Source organism: Letharia columbiana (genome assembly GCF_014066305.1).
Source record: "Letharia columbiana isolate WasteWater2 chromosome Unknown Sc0000011_s2, whole genome shotgun sequence".
Taxonomy (NCBI): Eukaryota; Fungi; Ascomycota; class Lecanoromycetes; order Lecanorales; family Parmeliaceae; genus Letharia; species Letharia columbiana.
Window position 1 is genome coordinate 113,493 of NW_023501049.1, and position 17,166 is coordinate 130,658.

General features: G+C 50.4%; 10 protein-coding genes across 10 annotated transcripts; 2 read left to right on the forward strand and 8 right to left on the reverse strand.

Annotated features, from left to right (window-relative positions):
- Positions 1-958: 958 nt before the first annotated feature.
- On the reverse strand, positions 959-1,676 carry HO173_004264 (uncharacterized protein; the record flags this gene model as incomplete). Its single annotated transcript, XM_037306188.1, has 2 exons — positions 959-1,311; positions 1,406-1,676. The coding sequence occupies 2 exons, from the start codon at positions 1,674-1,676 to the stop codon at positions 959-961; spliced, it is 624 nt and encodes a 207-aa protein (XP_037166698.1).
- Positions 1,677-2,138: 462 nt separating this feature from the next.
- On the reverse strand, positions 2,139-5,271 carry HO173_004265 (uncharacterized protein; the record flags this gene model as incomplete). Its single annotated transcript, XM_037306189.1, has 3 exons — positions 2,139-4,971; positions 5,023-5,162; positions 5,212-5,271. The coding sequence occupies 3 exons, from the start codon at positions 5,269-5,271 to the stop codon at positions 2,139-2,141; spliced, it is 3,033 nt and encodes a 1,010-aa protein (XP_037166699.1).
- Positions 5,272-5,748: 477 nt separating this feature from the next.
- Positions 5,749-7,355, reverse strand: HO173_004266 (uncharacterized protein; the record flags this gene model as incomplete). Its single annotated transcript, XM_037306190.1, has 2 exons — positions 5,749-6,072; positions 6,126-7,355. 2 exons carry the CDS (start codon positions 7,353-7,355, stop codon positions 5,749-5,751), a joined length of 1,554 nt encoding a protein of 517 aa, XP_037166700.1.
- A 1,574-nt stretch (positions 7,356-8,929) lies between these two features.
- On the reverse strand, positions 8,930-9,154 carry HO173_004267 (uncharacterized protein; the record flags this gene model as incomplete). The annotated part of the gene is made up of 1 exon (XM_037306191.1): positions 8,930-9,154. The coding sequence occupies one exon, from the start codon at positions 9,152-9,154 to the stop codon at positions 8,930-8,932; it is 225 nt and encodes a 74-aa protein (XP_037166701.1).
- Positions 9,155-9,527: 373 nt separating this feature from the next.
- HO173_004268 (uncharacterized protein) lies at positions 9,528-9,971 on the reverse strand (the record flags this gene model as incomplete). The annotated part of the gene is made up of 1 exon (XM_037306192.1): positions 9,528-9,971. One exon carries the CDS (start codon positions 9,969-9,971, stop codon positions 9,528-9,530), a length of 444 nt encoding a protein of 147 aa, XP_037166702.1.
- A 200-nt stretch (positions 9,972-10,171) lies between these two features.
- Positions 10,172-10,931, forward strand: HO173_004269 (uncharacterized protein; the record flags this gene model as incomplete). Its single annotated transcript, XM_037306193.1, has 2 exons — positions 10,172-10,691; positions 10,756-10,931. 2 exons carry the CDS (start codon positions 10,172-10,174, stop codon positions 10,929-10,931), a joined length of 696 nt encoding a protein of 231 aa, XP_037166703.1.
- A 761-nt stretch (positions 10,932-11,692) lies between these two features.
- HO173_004270 (uncharacterized protein) lies at positions 11,693-11,926 on the reverse strand (the record flags this gene model as incomplete). Its single annotated transcript, XM_037306194.1, has 1 exon — positions 11,693-11,926. One exon carries the CDS (start codon positions 11,924-11,926, stop codon positions 11,693-11,695), a length of 234 nt encoding a protein of 77 aa, XP_037166704.1.
- Positions 11,927-12,037: 111 nt separating this feature from the next.
- On the forward strand, positions 12,038-12,304 carry HO173_004271 (uncharacterized protein; the record flags this gene model as incomplete). Its single annotated transcript, XM_037306195.1, has 1 exon — positions 12,038-12,304. The coding sequence occupies one exon, from the start codon at positions 12,038-12,040 to the stop codon at positions 12,302-12,304; it is 267 nt and encodes an 88-aa protein (XP_037166705.1).
- An 875-nt stretch (positions 12,305-13,179) lies between these two features.
- HO173_004272 (uncharacterized protein) lies at positions 13,180-14,702 on the reverse strand (the record flags this gene model as incomplete). Its single annotated transcript, XM_037306196.1, has 3 exons — positions 13,180-13,826; positions 13,967-14,038; positions 14,096-14,702. The coding sequence occupies 3 exons, from the start codon at positions 14,700-14,702 to the stop codon at positions 13,180-13,182; spliced, it is 1,326 nt and encodes a 441-aa protein (XP_037166706.1).
- Positions 14,703-15,439: 737 nt separating this feature from the next.
- HO173_004273 (uncharacterized protein) lies at positions 15,440-17,066 on the reverse strand (the record flags this gene model as incomplete). The annotated part of the gene is made up of 2 exons (XM_037306197.1): positions 15,440-16,153; positions 16,200-17,066. The coding sequence occupies 2 exons, from the start codon at positions 17,064-17,066 to the stop codon at positions 15,440-15,442; spliced, it is 1,581 nt and encodes a 526-aa protein (XP_037166707.1).
- Positions 17,067-17,166: the final 100 nt, after the last annotated feature.

Here is a 17,166-nt window from a genome sequence, read left to right on the forward strand (position 1 = left end):
CGTGGTCCCTTGTCTCAAAGAAGCACGAATTTAGAACCCTTTGAAAACCACCAACGCTTATGTTCAACTGTTTCAATTTTCTATCTAAAGATATTGTACGTATAGAGCTATATATGTACGCTTTTTAAAGATGTTAGAATTCGAAAGCATAAGAGATATCTAAACATCGCCGTATGCAAAATCTGTAAAAGTCGTATTTATATAAATGAGCATGGCTGAGTCGAGGGAAGATTCTCCGAAATTATGCATAGAGGCCTGGCGTGGAATCTTGGAGAGTGTGCCCGTTGTGCTATTAGCGTTCTCTGCATTTGTCCGTTGCAGTGGCTGCTCCTGCTCCATCCTTATCGTGCGGAGATGCCATGGGATTTTGGTGAGAAGTAGGGCATTTTGGTGTTGCGCCGGACTTATCGGATTGAAGACACTGATATCCTACTAGATTGCACTCCCCAGCGGATACGAGTATGAATCGATAGGTAAGACGGTTTCTCTATAGAAAAGTATATGCCACCAATAGAAGTCCATTTATGAGATGGGTCATACAGTACTATAAGTAAGTACACACACACACTCTCTCTGGATAGCGACTTTATCCATAGGTGAAATATCCTATCTATGAACAACGATAATCCAATACTGAGGTGTAACACTCGCACCTTACTCCAAGCACTTGTCCGTGTCTTGGCACGTAAGAAGGCTCGCTTACTCAAGAGGTCACGAGCGACGTGGCAGCATTCCGGGGTCTGTTTCTCGGTTATCTTTTCAAGTTGTCAATGCCCAGTGCACAACTATCACTGTCCATAGTGAACGTTGGAGTATTTATGAAAAAAGCCAGCATTGATGTCGACGATGAAAGGGTTAAGGAAGTAGAATCTTGTTCATCATTTAATCCTTATGACGACTATCATAGGCGTACAGAACCCGTGACCACTCCTCCAGCCAATGTAAGATATACCCCTCCCTACACCAAATCTGGAAACTTCCTCACAAAATGCGCCGGACACTCGTACCCCCCCGGATTATTATGCAGATACAACTGATGATAATCCTCCGCGTCCCACCACTGCCCGGCCTCCAAGATCTCCGTAGAGACCGTGCCCTGCTTCCACCACTGCCGCTGCACCTTCTGCGTCACGCCCTCCGCCTCCGCCTTCTGCTCCGGGGAGTGGTAGAAGATGGCGCTGCGGTACTGGGTGCCGGTGTCCATGCCCTGGCGGTTCGGGGTGGTGGGGTCGTGCATCTTGTAGAAGAATTCGAGGAGGGTGGCGTAGGAGAGGGTGGAGGGGTCGAAGGTCACCTGGAGGGATTCGGCATCTGTGGCGAGCGGTGGAGCGATATCAGCACGGCACAATCTTGCCCTCCTTCCCCAATTCAATCAAGGAAGGGCAAACCGGGGTGAAAGACGTACGTCCTGTCCTCCCCGAGCAAACGGCCCTGTAACTCGGACTACTCGCATCGCCACCGATGTACCCGACCCTCGCGTCCAGCAATCCCTTCCCTTCAAACGTCTTGCGGAAGAGGTGCTCGACGCCCCAGAAGCAGCCAGCGGCTACGGTGCACTTCTGCGCGTTGGCTGGGAAGTCGGCGGTGGAGCGGCCTTCGGGGTTGAGGGACATGCGGGTGGAGGTGGTGAAGGGGCGGAAGAGGCGAGTGAGGAAATTGGGCATTGTTGAGGCCATGATGAGGGCGAGGACGGAGAGGATGAGGGTTGTTAGGGGCTTCAGTTTGAAAAATGTTTGATTGTGTAATGGAATTAAAATGATTGATGTGATGGAGGTGTTTATGTATGGATCTGTACCACTCGATTGACGTCAATTCAAGGATGAGTAATCTCGGTGGCGAGATTTTCGAACCCCTTGGAATTCGATGATATGGAATCATTTGACACACAACACTACATGTATACAGTGAAAGAAACATGAAAAATATGTAGCAGAAGTTATTGAGCTCCGTGGGCAGAACATAGCCATGCTTCGTGAAACGATCGAACGTAGTATATACATTTCCGCGCCATCGTGAGTGGCTAAAATGCCAGCAAAACTTTGACCCCTTAAAGAACGCCTTGCTCGTTGCACAACAACAGCTTGAAGTGCTGAAGACAATGTTGAGAAGGAAACGAAGACGTTCTGGAGGGACAGGCCTCATCTCCATGCGCCTTTGCCCCCTACGAGAAGACTGCCCCTGGGATTTCCTCCACTGCCTCCGCTGCCTCCGCTCCCTGTAACAGCCGTGCTTAAGCGCACTGCTTCCCTTGCCGGCATACCCATATCTTTCGATCTGGTCTCACTCACACTTATGGTACCCATGGTAGTCCTTCGCTGACCCGCATACTTAACCACAGGTGCAGTGCGCGGGCTGAGTATGCTGGCTTTGAAGTCATTCTCTTTCTCGCTTCTCACCATTCGCCGCGCATGTGATGCCGTAAACATGTTGCTGTCGTTCGGTGGGCTTCCGGAGGATGCGCCAGGTGGACTTCGCCTTCGTTGACGATTGACTGGATTGGCATTCCCTGGCGCTACGGACGAGACTCGCTTGATTGCGGTCTTGATCTGCATTGCGTCGCTTTTGTTTGCTTTCCATCCATCTTCGACGTCGGAGCCCGAATTGTTTGCGCTATCGTTTAGTGCTGTATCATTGACGACATTCCGGACGTACTGAAGCGATGAGCGATTTGCACCTTTCCCTGGCTCGAGCTCTCGCAAAGGAGATTGGTCCGAATCAGACGAAAAATTAGTGAGGGTCGGTGGTAGTGGAGAACCATCCGTCTTCTTTGCAAGGAAACCAGTCTTGAATCGATTGTGCTTAGGCTTTACCTCAAGAGAAGGGACCGGTGGCGCGGGTATGGGCGATGAATTTGTTTGGTCTTCTGCAACGAATGTCTCGTCCGGTATAATGGAAGTGGATAAGGTGGGTGGTAGAGACTTTGTAGGCTCGCTAGACGAGATGTCCGGTGATAGTTTTGTTCGCTGTGGTGTCTTCTCGAATTCTGCAAGTGCGCCTTCCGCAGTATCATCACGCCATCGCACGCCTCTCTTCAGTCCTTTTCCTGGTGACTTCTTCTTGGGAGTGAAGGAAACTCCCTTTTTAGCTGCCTTCCGCCGTTTCGGTGACATCCTGACTGGAGAGCCGTAGGAGTTCGCGTTGCTGGCAAATGATGGAGGTAGGACAGGCTTGAGCGGCGAGGCGACTTGCTTTTTTCGCTTCGGCGTTCCAGTCCGAGTAGGAGGAAATGCTTGGGTGGGAATCAGACTGCCATCAGGCTTGATAACATGAAACGTGGCACTCGTACAGCCATTCAATATCTTGGCGAGTATCTTCTTCGCAGCTCCCACAGCTTCTTCCTCGTCCATTGCCATTAGGCTCTGAATGGCGGCTATCGTCTCAAAATGGGTCTGGAGCATCACTTGCACTAGACCAGCGTCACCACCTTTCTCATCTTCTGCCACAGCGTTCAAAGCTTCCCGGTCTACGTTTGCCTTCAGGATCTCAACTTCCCTACTCAAGCAAGCTGCGTCTTGTCCGTCTGCTCTTGCATCAGCTTCTTTGAGTTGTCTAATGCCGTTCTGCAATGCCGAATCAATCGCACGCTCCCAATTGCTCTTTACGAGCTTTTGATGGTAATGATGTCTGCTGTTCTCGAGCTCGAGAAGGATACCATGTGCAGTCTTGCGCATTGCTGAAATGTTCTCAAGGGCACCTTCCTCCTCTGAATTGTCGCATACTTGGTCGAAAGCAGCGACCCATGAAGAAATCATTGCTATCCTTCTTTCAATTTGTCGGAGCTTTTTCATATTGGTGGCTTTTTCCATGCGCTCTTTCTCGGAGTTTTCGTAAGCGCTGCGAATCCTAGCAACGCCTTCTCTTGTGACCATCTCTCGCTTTTCGGCTTGCCTCTGGAATTTAGCAAATGCTGCTCCTTCGTGATCCTTCTGTTGCGCTTTCAACTCGTTTATAAGGGCCATTTGCTCATCAATCTTAACCAAGAAGTCCTTTACATGGCGATTCACGTTGTAGACATTCCTTGTGACCTTGGTCTGAATGTTTTTCGCGCGATTGGCGTACCGAAGCGTATTCTGGGTCTCGTCAAAGTGCTGACTAGACGGACTGACGCAAACGATCATGACGGTCTTGCAATTGCCGCCAAGAGAGAATTTAAGCAGCCGAGTTAACTTGGAGTTGCGATAGGGCACGTGGTTCTTCTTCCGCGGGTCGCAGAGAGCGTTGATGCAGCTTCCTAGCGCTAGAAGTGATTTATTGATGTTTGCACCCTCCAGGAGTCGCTCGCCTCTGTTCTTTGTAGCGCTCGCTCGCTCGCTTCCTGCCAGATCGATGATGCTCAAAGTGGCCATTGTGTGAGGTTCGTTAATGTCCGCATTTCTATCTTTCTGTGCAACATTAATTTGGAGAACAGCGTGCGATCGAGAGGAAGTGGCATTGGCTTCCGTAGGAGACATCGTCCTATACTCGTTTCCTCTCACAATCATGTCCATAACCTCTTGTACGTTCTGCGGGTGATGGCTTGAGAGACCAGCGACCGACACAGCTTGGTTGGCGTCCTCGCGGAGCATGAGACCCTGCTTGCTTCCTCCTGGCACCAACAGGTCTCGAATGGTTTCGTTGTATATTTCCAGGTATGAGAGCGAAACCTCTGTATGCTTCTCATCATTTCTTTCTCCAATTCGCTCGAAGAGCTCTTGCATCGTCAGAAAGATGACACCAGGCGCTTGCACTGTCCCCGTGATCGTGTGTGTTTTGCCGCACCCTGTGGCTCCGTATGCGAAAACTGTAGCATTGTAGCCATCCAGCACACTGTCCAGCAGATTCCTTGTGGTGGCTTCGTAGACATCTCCCTGGGTAGTGTTCTCGTCAAACACTCGGTCAAAGCCGAAAGTTTGATCTTTCGATCTTCTGCCATTCGGCCCAGTAAATTTAGAGCCGCGCTGGATTGCATGGTCCTCAGGTGGGTCGAAAACACTGCAAGAATCAGCCTATCGTATCCATCGTTTTTTTAAAGATTGCCCTCACAGGCATCTGTCGTCCACCACCTTCAACACCGGGCGAATGCCCTTTGATTTCAGTGAGGGCGCTGGAGCTCCCGCAAGCGAGCCATCACCGAGGAAGAGGGGACCATCCGGCACATGGGTCAATTGCGCAGCTTCCCGGACCTGTGACGATAAGCCAGAGTCCGATCAACAGAGGCTGAGTTAGACATACAGTGAATGGGCGAACTCTGATCGCTACGCTGATGGAGGAAGCTCCTTCTGTGGCCGCCATGACTAATTTGCGTGGGCTACGCGTCTCAAAAAGTCCGGTCAAGAATGACACGGAGCCCAAAAATCCTGGTGGAAAGAAAAAACCTGGCCGCTATGGTTGCAATTTTGTAAGTCGTAGCTATTATCGTTGTCTCGCTTTGCGCCCAGCTGTTGATGAATTACAGCGCCTTACTGTTTCTGAGGACTACCCGCCGTCGCCTAAGCAACAACCGAGGAACCGCGCCGATATCTTATCAGATCTATCTTTCTTGGCATACTATAGTACCGTACTTAGACACGTTAGAGTACCCAAGGTTACTCTACGACTTTCTTAGAATTAGGCGTGGGATTCGAATCAATGCGGTGGTTGGTGAATCATCTCTTTATATTTCTTCTGCTTATGTTTAAAAAAACAAGTCACGAATTTTTATTGACAAAAGTGATTTTATCATCGAGACTTCTCCATCCTCGATCTTGCTAGGCTCTTTCTTGCCCATCTTTAGCAGCCCACAGCCGCCACCTTCGCTCCGATTAGCCCCACGTCTTTCCCTCCCCCCCTCGATGGTAACTCCAATCTATCAGATACAATCTTTGCACCGAGACTCTCCACCCATAGCCTTCCAAGGAAGACCCCTGTCCCAAATTCTGTTGCCCACTGCTCTATCGTTCTCTTCGAGCTGTTCGATGTGACAGGATCCTGCATATAGTTTGATGCAACCCATTTCCCAACTGGAAGGATGATGTATTCGTACTTTGTCTCCCATATGCGACTAGCATCAGAGCGATACTTGGTACGATCGGCCTGTGAAAGGTGATAGCCGCACTATTATGTTGCGTCAGCGCCGTTCTTCCAGCAATCAGCTGGAGACCACATACCTTCACAACAACTCCATACGGCTCTCTGAGCCTCTCGATAGCCAAGCTTCTGACCTTTCGGTCGCTTTCCTTTCGAAGAAAGTGGAATGTTGGGTGACTGTCCATATCCATGAACGCATACAAGCTTAAGGGGTCATAGTTGAACAGCACTGTTGCAACAACGTCTGCCATTGTGAGATTCTGTTTGTTCGATGCCTCAGTGAAACCTTTGAGATCTACTACTCGAGGGTAACCACGATTCTTGGCACACGCAGTCAACTTAGGAGAAACCCTCCGGAATTTCAATGAGGGCCCGTCGGTATAACCCGGTGGGTCGAGCTTTACTTTTGCTCTCTTTCTCTTCGGCTGTTCGTGGTCGCTCTCCTCCTCCGATGAGGGTGATTCTGGTTCGCCTGTATCGTCGGCTTTGTTTGCTTCATCTTTTTGGTTAGCCTTGCGCTTTGCCGGAGTCTTGTCTGCGCTGCTGGACGGCGCTCCCGTCTTTGCGTTGGGCTCAGCCTCGAGGACGGCATTTGGACCAGCCCTGCTTTTTGAAGAGCCGTTGGCGAAAGGTGGATAACTTGCGCTTGCCGATTCGTTGCTCTCCGCAGATGTTGCTGTAGGGAGTAATAATTCGTCCCCCAATTCTGGAGACGTGGTCTTGGAACCCTTTGGCTCAGCCGTATTCTGTCTTTGCGCATGCTGTTCCTTCTCTGTTAGCCCAGTGTCTAACAGTTGCTGTGCCGAACTCAGCTTTTGCGCAGGCCGCTCTTTTTCTGGTGGTCCACCGTTTCCCTGGCTCTGCTTCGGTGTAGGCTGCTCTATCTCTGTGGATGCACCATTACTTATCGGCTGGGCTTTCCCTAGCTCCTCCTCTGCCGGACAGGTTTCATTGCTTTCCTTCGTCCCATTTACCACGCCCAACGCTTGAGCTTTGGGCGGGGCCACAGAGGGCAAGACTGGAAGAGGAGCTGCAGTAAAGGTTATTTGAGCGGTCAAAGCACTGCCAGCGGGACCAAGTCTTTGCTCGAGAGCGGCTGTGACTGATGTATTGACCCGAAAATTCAGTGTGCTGATAGTACTCCTAAGACGCTGTTCGACCAACGATGTCATACGATTGCCTAGCGACCCTACCGCAGGACCTAGGCGCTTGTCAAGGGCTGCCGAGACAGTGGTCTGGATTTGGGCATCCAAGGTATCGCCTGTACCGAGACGACGGTCAAGAACAGCAGTGACAGAGGCTTGGATCATAGCTTCGAGTGAAGATATTAAGCTTGGTGCTGAGGCCCCGTTTGGATCCATAACGACTAATGGGATGCTGTCTTCAATTGTGCAAACCGTGATGCAAGACCTGACGACTGGTGTGTCAAAGAGTAAAACGTAGATGGTGCAAGCTTTTGGCCTTGCGGCCTCCCGGGTTTGCAATAGAGTTTGAGCCTTTAGGACTGGTCCGTCGAAGCGCAATATGCGGATAAGACGGTCTTGAGGACAGGTTTGTCGAGATAGTACTTTCCTTGCTTCAATCAGAGTCTATCTGTATGCATTGGGGCCCAGACATTTACACTTTGTACGGAGACAGACGTGCAAATAGAGTGCCGACAATTTAGAGAAAATGTGCCCTCAACGTAAATAACGCCGCTTCTGCCTTGATCAGCGTTCATCCTTGTGACTTAGGATCCATGAACCTACAGTCTGTATGTAGATAGACGTGGCGATGACGTGCAACTGACTTTAAGGGAAAGTGTCGATAAACACAGATGGGGTTTGAGGATGAGAAGTGAACTTTGCTCTCAAAACAATTGCTTGACGGCCTTATCAAGCTGGACTAGACAAGTGACGATGTCCTGAAGATATCAGGAATTCAAACGTCCGGTCAGTAAGGTCAATGCTGATAGTGTTGTAAGATAGTGATGAGGGGAGAGGAAAGGACGTAAGTGTGAGAAGGAGAGCTGGTAGTGACGGGGATAGAAGATGAGGAGAAAAGTGAATGTATTAGATTGGAAGATAGGAAGGGGAGGGAGTGAATGCGCTAGGGTGGAAGAGCTGACGGTTCAGGAAATATCACACTGGAACACTGAACCACGGCCAAAATCCAATTACATATTTAGGTTCTCGCTGCCTTGCCGATAGTTCTCGCTGCACTTGAATAAGAGCCAAGGAAGAGAAGCAATAGATAGCTCAGTGACAAGATGCAGCTTGGGAGTACGTTTGAAGTACTTCGAAGAAAAGGCAGGATTTATGGATGTTGGTTAATGAGGACGGTTCGTATTCCTAGCTGCAATGCAATCGCAGGGTAAATGTGTGCTCAGGTACAAATGGAGCTTGTTAGACCTGCGATGAACCGATCTTACTACCCTGTGCGAACCATTACTCAAGAGCCGAAGCCCCCAAGACCACCTTTTGAAATCTAAAGAAACGAAGGCCTCCTCAACAAGGATCGTCTCAATCTCAATAGCAGCAGACATCTCACCCTCTACGCACTCGTTGCTCCACCCTCGAAGGTGACGCCTTCGCCCTCCATTCGCATTCTGCTCTTGAAGACGAGCGCCCCAAAAGCATGCGCATGTCTCTTAATTTTTCTCTTGTTCTACTTACCGTATGGCCGCCGAGAGACGCCGCCACTACTCCAAGATTTGGGGACCCACTTGCCCCATGGCTTCATTTCGCATGTGAATTGCTTTTTTTCATGGTCTGTTGCAACGAATTGCTTGATGAGAGCTTCTTCGTCATACTGTGGAGAGTCGACGATGAGTCCCGTAGCCAAGATCGGGAGAAGTACTACAGGCCAAGCTGGGGTTGAATGATAGGGATTGAGGGCCCTTTTCTCAAGCACTCAAAACCCAGCCCAGGGGTCTGGGCACTGGTTCAAGGGCTTCACCGACGGGGATCGAAAGCATCCGCTGAAGAGACAGTGACTGCTCCGTTGTGAAGCCTGGCATGGCAATGGAAGTAGCTGCCGAGTTGTTGGCTTCAGTGATGGTCCGTTCAGGATAATTAGAATCGAACAGGAAGGTCAAGTCTAACCCTTCGGCGTTGAAGGGCTTCTGCATAGCTGAGCTCCTTGAAGTAGGCCAGTGGAGAGAAGCGAAGAATATTTGATACAGGATAATGGTTGAGGAGGTAAAGATTGGATCGATGTTTTAGTGAGGTGAACGCAAGACTAAGAAAAGTATGTGCCACTTCCTCTGGTAGTTATGAGCATAGTATAAACTTGAAACAGACTCGAAAAAGGAGTGGTGAGGCGAAGTAAAGATGTGAAAGTGGAGCGAGACCCAGGTGGAAGTACGAAGTAGTTCCAAGGCTTCTTGATAGCGGCAACGACTTCATAGCATGTCCACTCGTCGGCGAGGGTGTTAAATCTGCCAATACCATGTGTCTCACTATGCTACGTCATGGTCTCGTAGATCATCGAAGCATCCGGCCTCATCCACGACCCTGGCTTTGGCTCCCAGCCTCGTCGTCGTAGCTGGGTATTATGACGTCCCATTCATCATCCAGATCCATTGCAGCCTCCTCGGTTGATTTTGTGAACTTGAAAGCCAGCATAGTCCCATCTTTCAGCCCAGCACCCAATGGACTCTCATTCAAGATGCTACCCTTCTTGACACCCTTGCCCTTCGTATCTCCATCCTCAACCTCTGGGATCTTGAGAGCTACCCAACCTTTGCTGGGGTCGTTCTTGTCTCTTGGCACACCAAACTCGATGTCTTCCGGACCTGAAGGTAGAGCATTGCCGTTGATGTCCTGAATACCTGTAGCTTTGATTGCATCTAGGAGGTCGCGCTTTATTGATTCGAAGGGTTGGCTTTGCTGGACGAAGAGGAGGATAGTGGTTTTGTGCTGCTTAAAGCGCAGCGTCCATTGCATACCACCGGGCGTCTTGGCTGGCTAGGGATTTAGAGTCAGTACTGTGTTGCAAGAGGTTTTGTAGGGTCATTCATACCATGATGCGTGCTGTGTTGGAGATTGTGAAACTTGACGCGTTTGGTCCAAATAGATGTCGCCATATCAATAGATCTAGACGCGATTTTCAGCCCTATCAAGTTGGGTGCCAAGCAAATTACTCGATGGTTGATCTAGGTCTTTGGTCAGCTCCCCAACGAGCAGGGAGAAAGCTCTGGCAGCTACACTATTACAAAGAAAACGGTATGGAGAGTAAAGAATTTCCAGTCGACGCTGGTAGCCCACTTAAGTACCGTCCACAGCCATTCCCATCATACGAGAACCGTCTCTCCATCCCATTCTTCGTCCGCTTCTCAGCAGCCACCGCGGGCGCTGTTCTCACTGGAGCCGCTCTGGGCGTCTCTCACGGAGGCAAACTAGCAGGCATGCGTTTCCGAGCGGAGAACTCACACCGTTTTCCCGCCACCTCTACGGGATGGTACCTGTACCACAAAAGCAAGAATTACCACATCATGCTAGGAGGGATTAAAGAAGGGTTGAAGATGGGCTCCAAGATCGGTTTTTGGACTGGAAGCTTCTTCTTAGTCGAGGAAGCCGTTGATGAATGGCGTGGGACGAAAGATTTCCTATCGACTGTCGTAGCTGGAATGACTATTGCTGCGGGTTTCAGTGGACAGCCTTGGAGTGTGTGCTTCTACATTGTATGACCCAGAGATACCCGGCAACGATGCTGATGGTGCTATGTTAGATGTACTACCCCTGAACACCGCAGCGCGAACCATCCGGATAGGGTTATATGGCGGCCTGGCGTTTGGGCTGGCACAAGATGCTCTTGGCCTAGCACGAGGCAGGCGGTTGGGCTACGTAGACTTCTTGTTGGGTAGAAACCGAGATACCTCGGAGCTACAAGAAGTTAAGGGGTGAGAGATCTGAGGGACCTGAGGGATTGTTGGAGGTTTCAGACGAGACCCATGTACCATCGGACAAGGCAAACAGCACACCAACGAGATAACGCATCGGAGGGCTAGAATTCAATCACCTGGCTGGCTCCCTGAAACGTATAAAGCACAGCTATGAGCTCAAAAAAAAAGCCCAGAAGTAGGGACCGGGTCAGCTTAGCTATGCAAGCGGCGACGACACCATCAGCAGGGAGGCTCGCGCCACGACAATACCATTCCAGGCGGCCCACGGCCTCACTCACTAGGTACTAGAATATATCGGGCACCCGCCGCCACCGAAATGCCACGTCCTCATAGAGGCTAGACCATCATCAGCACATTATTGTCGATCTCTCCTGCACTTTGAATGGTTTAGAATCCTCTATTTTGATGGCCTACCATATCATGGAATTATGGTGGCTTCCTGAGATCCTTTTGAGCGATTGGTCTTGAACTCCATAAATATGGTACTCACCCTAATCGAATTGATATTAATTACATATCAACGGCCCTTGTGATCACACCGGCGGCATCAGCGTGTTCACAGCGCATTCGCTAGGTCGAGGAAATGAAAGGCTTGGATTCTTTGCCATGGAAAGGCGATCTTCCGACTGCTGTGTTTCAGCCGCAAGGATGATTCACGAACTTGTTCATCTCCAGATCCGAATCGTCTCGCCTCGCCTCGACCCCACTCTGTAGATAGCTTTGGGCCACACACTGTTGATGACTAGCCATTGACTGGAGAGTTCAAACGCTAAGTTGACCGCCGTTCCAGAAACAGTATTGAGCTTCCACCCTGACAGGCTTGAGTTCTTGAACCCCCGCGTTTTTTCTCCTCCTTTTCTCCTCATCCTCGTTCGATTCTTTACGTCTCACAAGGACACACAGCCCTTCCGAGAAACCTCGGAAGACAACGAGAGGTATGGAGGGTCTAGGCGTCGTGGTGGCTATCGGGCTCACGATCGAAGTGACGAGGCTCATGATGATCCTGGTCCTTGGCCCTCTGGGGGTTCGGTTGGGGGCGGTGGCACGCCACAGGATGATGGCAATTTCCAAGAGCAGGAAGGACGACTCGTTCCATACACGTTCCCAATGCTACAGCCAGATCACGCGCTATTTCTTGTCAGGACTTTCAACGTCCGCACGAGCAAGATCAAGCAATGTTGTGAAGAAAATTACATCCGCATGGATAAATCAAAAAACTTTAAGACCAACATCGATCCACTTCTAAGCACCCTGATGAGCAAGGACCGCGATACCTACCACCAAGCAGTCAAGAAGTTGAAGGACGAGAACGAAATCAAAAGCCTCATGCCATGGGGCCCTAGCAGTTCGATCGCGGCTACGAGGCAGGGCTAGCTAGTGTGCGTCGTGACCACAAGACTAAGGGCGGGCAGTCTGACCCGCGTGCTGTGCGCAAACAAGTCAACCACACGAGCTACGCTCATGGGCCGAGTAGGCACGAGCCTTTGCGGCAGAAAGACTTGTCACCCTATCACAAATCCACCACCTAGGTTCAGACGCGGAGGTCGAGGTTATCACATATTATGAAGAAAAAAATGTCCAACACAGATGTTCTTTACAGCTCGCGCTAAGCAGACGCACGGATTACGTCACGGGTATGGCTGCGATAGACGAGATTTGGAGGATGTTGAGAGGTCCTTCAGATTGAAAAATGCTTGCTTGCGTGAGGTACATCTAGTATCATCGAGTAGTCTAGGATAGTGGCCTGATCCAAGCAGCACGTGTCATGTCTTGCTTGAAGACATTGCAGCTGTATTATCTTTGAGGCCAGCTAGCCTTCCCCCTAAGCTACTCATGCCCCTCGGGTTCTGTACCTACTGCGTTTTCCCCGGTTGACACACTAGAGATCTCTTCTATGAGCGTGCCAGTTGCAATCTTTGTACCCGTCCGTCAGAAACCATGCCACGTACCCACTTGAGCATTTTCTCATACCAGATTTTGTACTTCCTCCAGTAGAGAGCGCCCAGACTGCCGGAAATCCACAACGACGTCACCAAGTTTCTCGAGAGATACTACTAGCAGCATGATCAAAGGTCATCTTCCAGCAACGTTATTCCATTTCTGTGCTCAAGCTGACACACGCAAAATAGTGGAGGTCAAGGTGTCCAATCCCTGGGAGAGCCCGATCAAATGGTATCTTCCAGCAACATGAATCCGCTTCTCCGCCACAGCCGACACACAAAAGCCATGCAGGTCTGGCTATACAACCCCTAGAAGGGGCCAGCATACCTTCCCTTCCCCTTGTGGACCGCGGAATCCTGCACTCCGGTCCCCTCGAACTTCTCTTTCTCCTCCCCCTCCTCTCCCTCCTCAGCCCCGATGTCCTTTTCTTTCAACCCCTCCTTCTCTTCCTCTTCCCCCGTGATACCCATCAAACGCTTGAGATTCGCCTCCATTTCATCCGTGATGTACACAGGACGGCTGGGCCCACTCTCCTTTCCCTCCATTTCCTCCGCAGTAGGCGCACGACGACCGAGAATCTCCCTCCCCTGCCCCTCCTTCTCCACCATCACACGCGTCCCCTGCTGGTACTCCTGGGGCATCGGACGCTTCACACGGAACTTCTGAATCGGGCCGTTCCTTCCAAAGTCGGCCATGCGCTCGGTGACTTCGCGCTTGGTTTGGATGTGGAGCATGTTTTCGGCTGGCTCCGGGTACTGTTGGTTGGTGATGGAGTCGTTTTGCAGGTCGGGCTTGGATGGCAAGGTGCCGTCTGCGCGGTAAGGAGACTTGCGGGGGGCGCCGTCGCCGGTGAACGTGCCGGTGTTGGGGTCGAAGAACATGCCGTGTCCGCTGCCATAGAGCTGGACTCTTGGAAATGGGGCGGCCACGTTTGGCGTGTTGGTGGGCGCTGCTGCTGATGCTCGTTAGTATAATTTGGGCTGGTAGGTCGTTGTGAACACGTGACAAAGGGAAAGAAGTCCGTGAAACGCAGCGTTGATAGGTAAGAAACAACGAAAATACAAGGATGTGGACAGCAAAACACGGGGTTCTTACCGGCCACTTGGCCTGGCTTTGGCTGCGGAGCACCATAGTACACACAGTCGTGTGGGTTACGTGCCCTCATTGCTATCAAATTAGTCAGATACGGGCCTTATACAGCTCTGCAAGACAGTGGTAGCGTACCTGGCCTACGTCCGTGACGTGGTACGAAAACATGCGCTTCAGGATTCATGATGAACTTCCCAGAGGGATACTCGTACGGCATCTCGCTTTCTTCGATGTTTGGTAGCTCTTGGTGTGTGTCTGTAATGTGGTTCGATATCAGAGGGCAGGTGTTGTTGTTGAAAGGAAGTGGACTTGAAAGAAAAGTTTGTTGTGGGCTAGGATCGATAGGTGCAGGTCGATAGTTGTAGGAAAAGTCACTAGCTTCTCGGTGTTCAAGATAGTTGCTCTGGAAAGTATCTGCTAGACTTGTAGGTTGACCGTTATTCACCTGAGGTGCAGCTTTCGGAGGCCAGAGACGTGAGGACTTGTCTAGTGCTTTTGCTGTTGGTGAGCCCGGATACTGAGCAGCAATAGGGATCGACGAAGCTGTGCCTCTGCTCATGTCTGGACTAGCAATCGGTGTCTGGTTGGCAGTGGCGTATACGCTGTCTGAACTTCCGTTTGGGGTTGTTATTACAGTTGATGAAGCCCCACTGGATCTTTGTGCATAGGAGAGGTGATCTTCTTCAGCTGTATAGTAATCTTCTTCGGCGAGAGAACGACTCGGTGACTGGGAGGATGACATTATGGTCTGATAGGTTCGAGTGGTTTGGCTTAGAAAGTAAGGAGAAGTTTACAACAGCAGATCAGTACTCTCACTTGGAATGGAGTTGGCTCTGGAGCCTAGTGAGTGCCTTTCAGTGAGCACTATATTTTTACATTCAGGTTTAGCACTTAAGCAATGCAAGTGTTTAAGTTGTTGGAAGCAGGGAGTGTGATGGAGGTACGAAAGGGGTGTGGTTGGCGAGCAATGTTGAACACAAAATGTTGTTTACAATGCCAAGCCGGCAAGTCATGCAGTGGATAAGTCCTGTCGTTGCGCCCTATGGGGCGTTTGGAAGGCTTAGCATGGGAGAAAGCTATACTTCAGAGTCATGCATTCACAGTTCGCGACACAGAGAGAGTCCTTGACCTATCTGGCGATGTCTCCCCTAGATCTAGCCTTCATACTGTCCTCCAAGCGTCTAACAAGGCCAGACTATTTCACCAAAACCCCATAACACTCCACATATCAACAGAGGCTCAAAAGGAGCGCCGCACGTTAAATGCCTATCAAGGCAGCAAGGACTACTCAATTGAGTCAGCACTCGAGTAAAGTAAGCGAAATTGAGTCTCACATCCAACATGGAAACCACCCAGAGGTTTGAATTGACGCCAAACCGCATGTATTGAGCGGCTGGCGACTGTTCGACTATTCAAGTCGAGGTAAGTACTATGATGATTAAACTAGCGATTGCAGCTCTGTGCTCGGAAAGACCGGCATCAAAATCTACGTTTCTTTTTGGTTGCAGCCTGACTCTTACTCTCGAGCTCTCGCTTCAGCTGTTCCCTCTTTCTATTTGCTCTCTCTTGAGAAGTCTCTCTAGGAGGTGAGCGTTCTGAAGGCTGCTGGACCGTCCGACCCCTCTTCTCAGGCTCCAGTGTTTTTGGTGCAGCAGTTCGGTCCCTCACTTCACGCTTTGGGCTCACAGGATCTTCTGGCATGTCCGACGCAGCGTCCTCATTCTGACCAGACACAGGCCCGATGCCATGTACCTTAGCAAGCTTGCCTCCCCCACCGATCTTGCCCAGCTTTGGCTTCGATGTTGGTAACGCAGGAGTTTTGGGAGAGCTGGTTTTGCCTTTACCACCGATCTTGCCCAGCTTCGGCTTTGACTTTGGCACCAAATGAGTCTTGGAAGGACTGTTATCGATGTCTGACGGAGAAGTGGTCAAGCCATCATAGTCCAACTCCATTGGCGCTGACTGGATGCCCTTAGAGTAATTCGCAGAACGAGTCGCTACCTCGTCGGCTGTACGCGAGGGTAGAGGCTTGGAGTAGGAAGACTGAAGGTCGTCATCGCTCTCGTCAGTCGTCGAACCACCCTCATCTGGGTCCTCTGTTTCTGGAATGCTTGAAAAATTCGGCGCAGTGTCCCTAATCAGCCCATCGCGTCTCGGTGTCTGAGCTAAAGATTCTGGAGGAGTCGATTGCCTCTAAGACATGTTAGCTGCCTCTCATCAAACTGCGAAATCCACATACCTGAAACTCATCCTCTACCACACTTGCTTGTTTAGCATGGGTCTTTACACTGGGTGGCGTGGTTCCTTCTCGTTGCGAAACTTTATGGCCTACCCTCTTCCACCAATCCCCACGATCTGCGATATGCAGTCCCTCACCAGTGTCTTTCCCGTCATCATCGAATACTTGAGTCAAAAAAATATCTAGGTCTCTGCAGAGCCCCTTATCCTTTGCAAGTTGGCTTTCCCATAGATCCTGGTCAAACTCTCCAAGACCCTTGATAGCCTTCGCGACAGCGCGACGTGCAGAGGGTCCTGTACCTGACTTTGATGACACCGCGCCAGGAAACAACTTTCCCAGATCGACACCATCGCCCTGCATTTTGTCAATCAATTTGGAAATGACATTGTCTTTCTCCTTCAATTGCTGTAGCAGGGAGGCCTTTTCCACCTTTGCAGTGAGCTGCTGGCTTAGAAGAGGCGCTACGAATTCCGAAGCAAAGTCTGATTGGGATGCAAGCAGAAGCACGATAGACCATTCGAGAGGCTGAAGGGGATGTGGTAACGGAGTTGACGTATGTACGGTCAACTGTTTGATCTCGTTGCTCTCGATCAAGTTTACACTAGTTCCTGGACGTTGCCGTAAAGCATCTTCAATGCTTCTAAGGAAGAGACGTAGTTGCGCGAAGTCTTCGCTGGGATCAATGCTTGTGTCAACGTCGAGTGCTCTTCTTGTAATTTGTCTCCGATCAAGTGATTCGGTCCATATATACGAGAGGTCTGTAAGCCATACATTATAGTTCGCTGGCCCGAAGTCGTATTTGACTAAAAGAGGAGGAATGCTGTTATTCTTGCGGTGCAAAAGAAGGGGCTTCCAGGCGGAAGGCATGGCTCTGAAGCATCGAAACCCAAAAGCACTGAAAGAAAGAGCGAGGAGGAGTTTTGAATTTGTACACAGGTGCAGTTTGCGATGGTCAAGTGCTCCATAC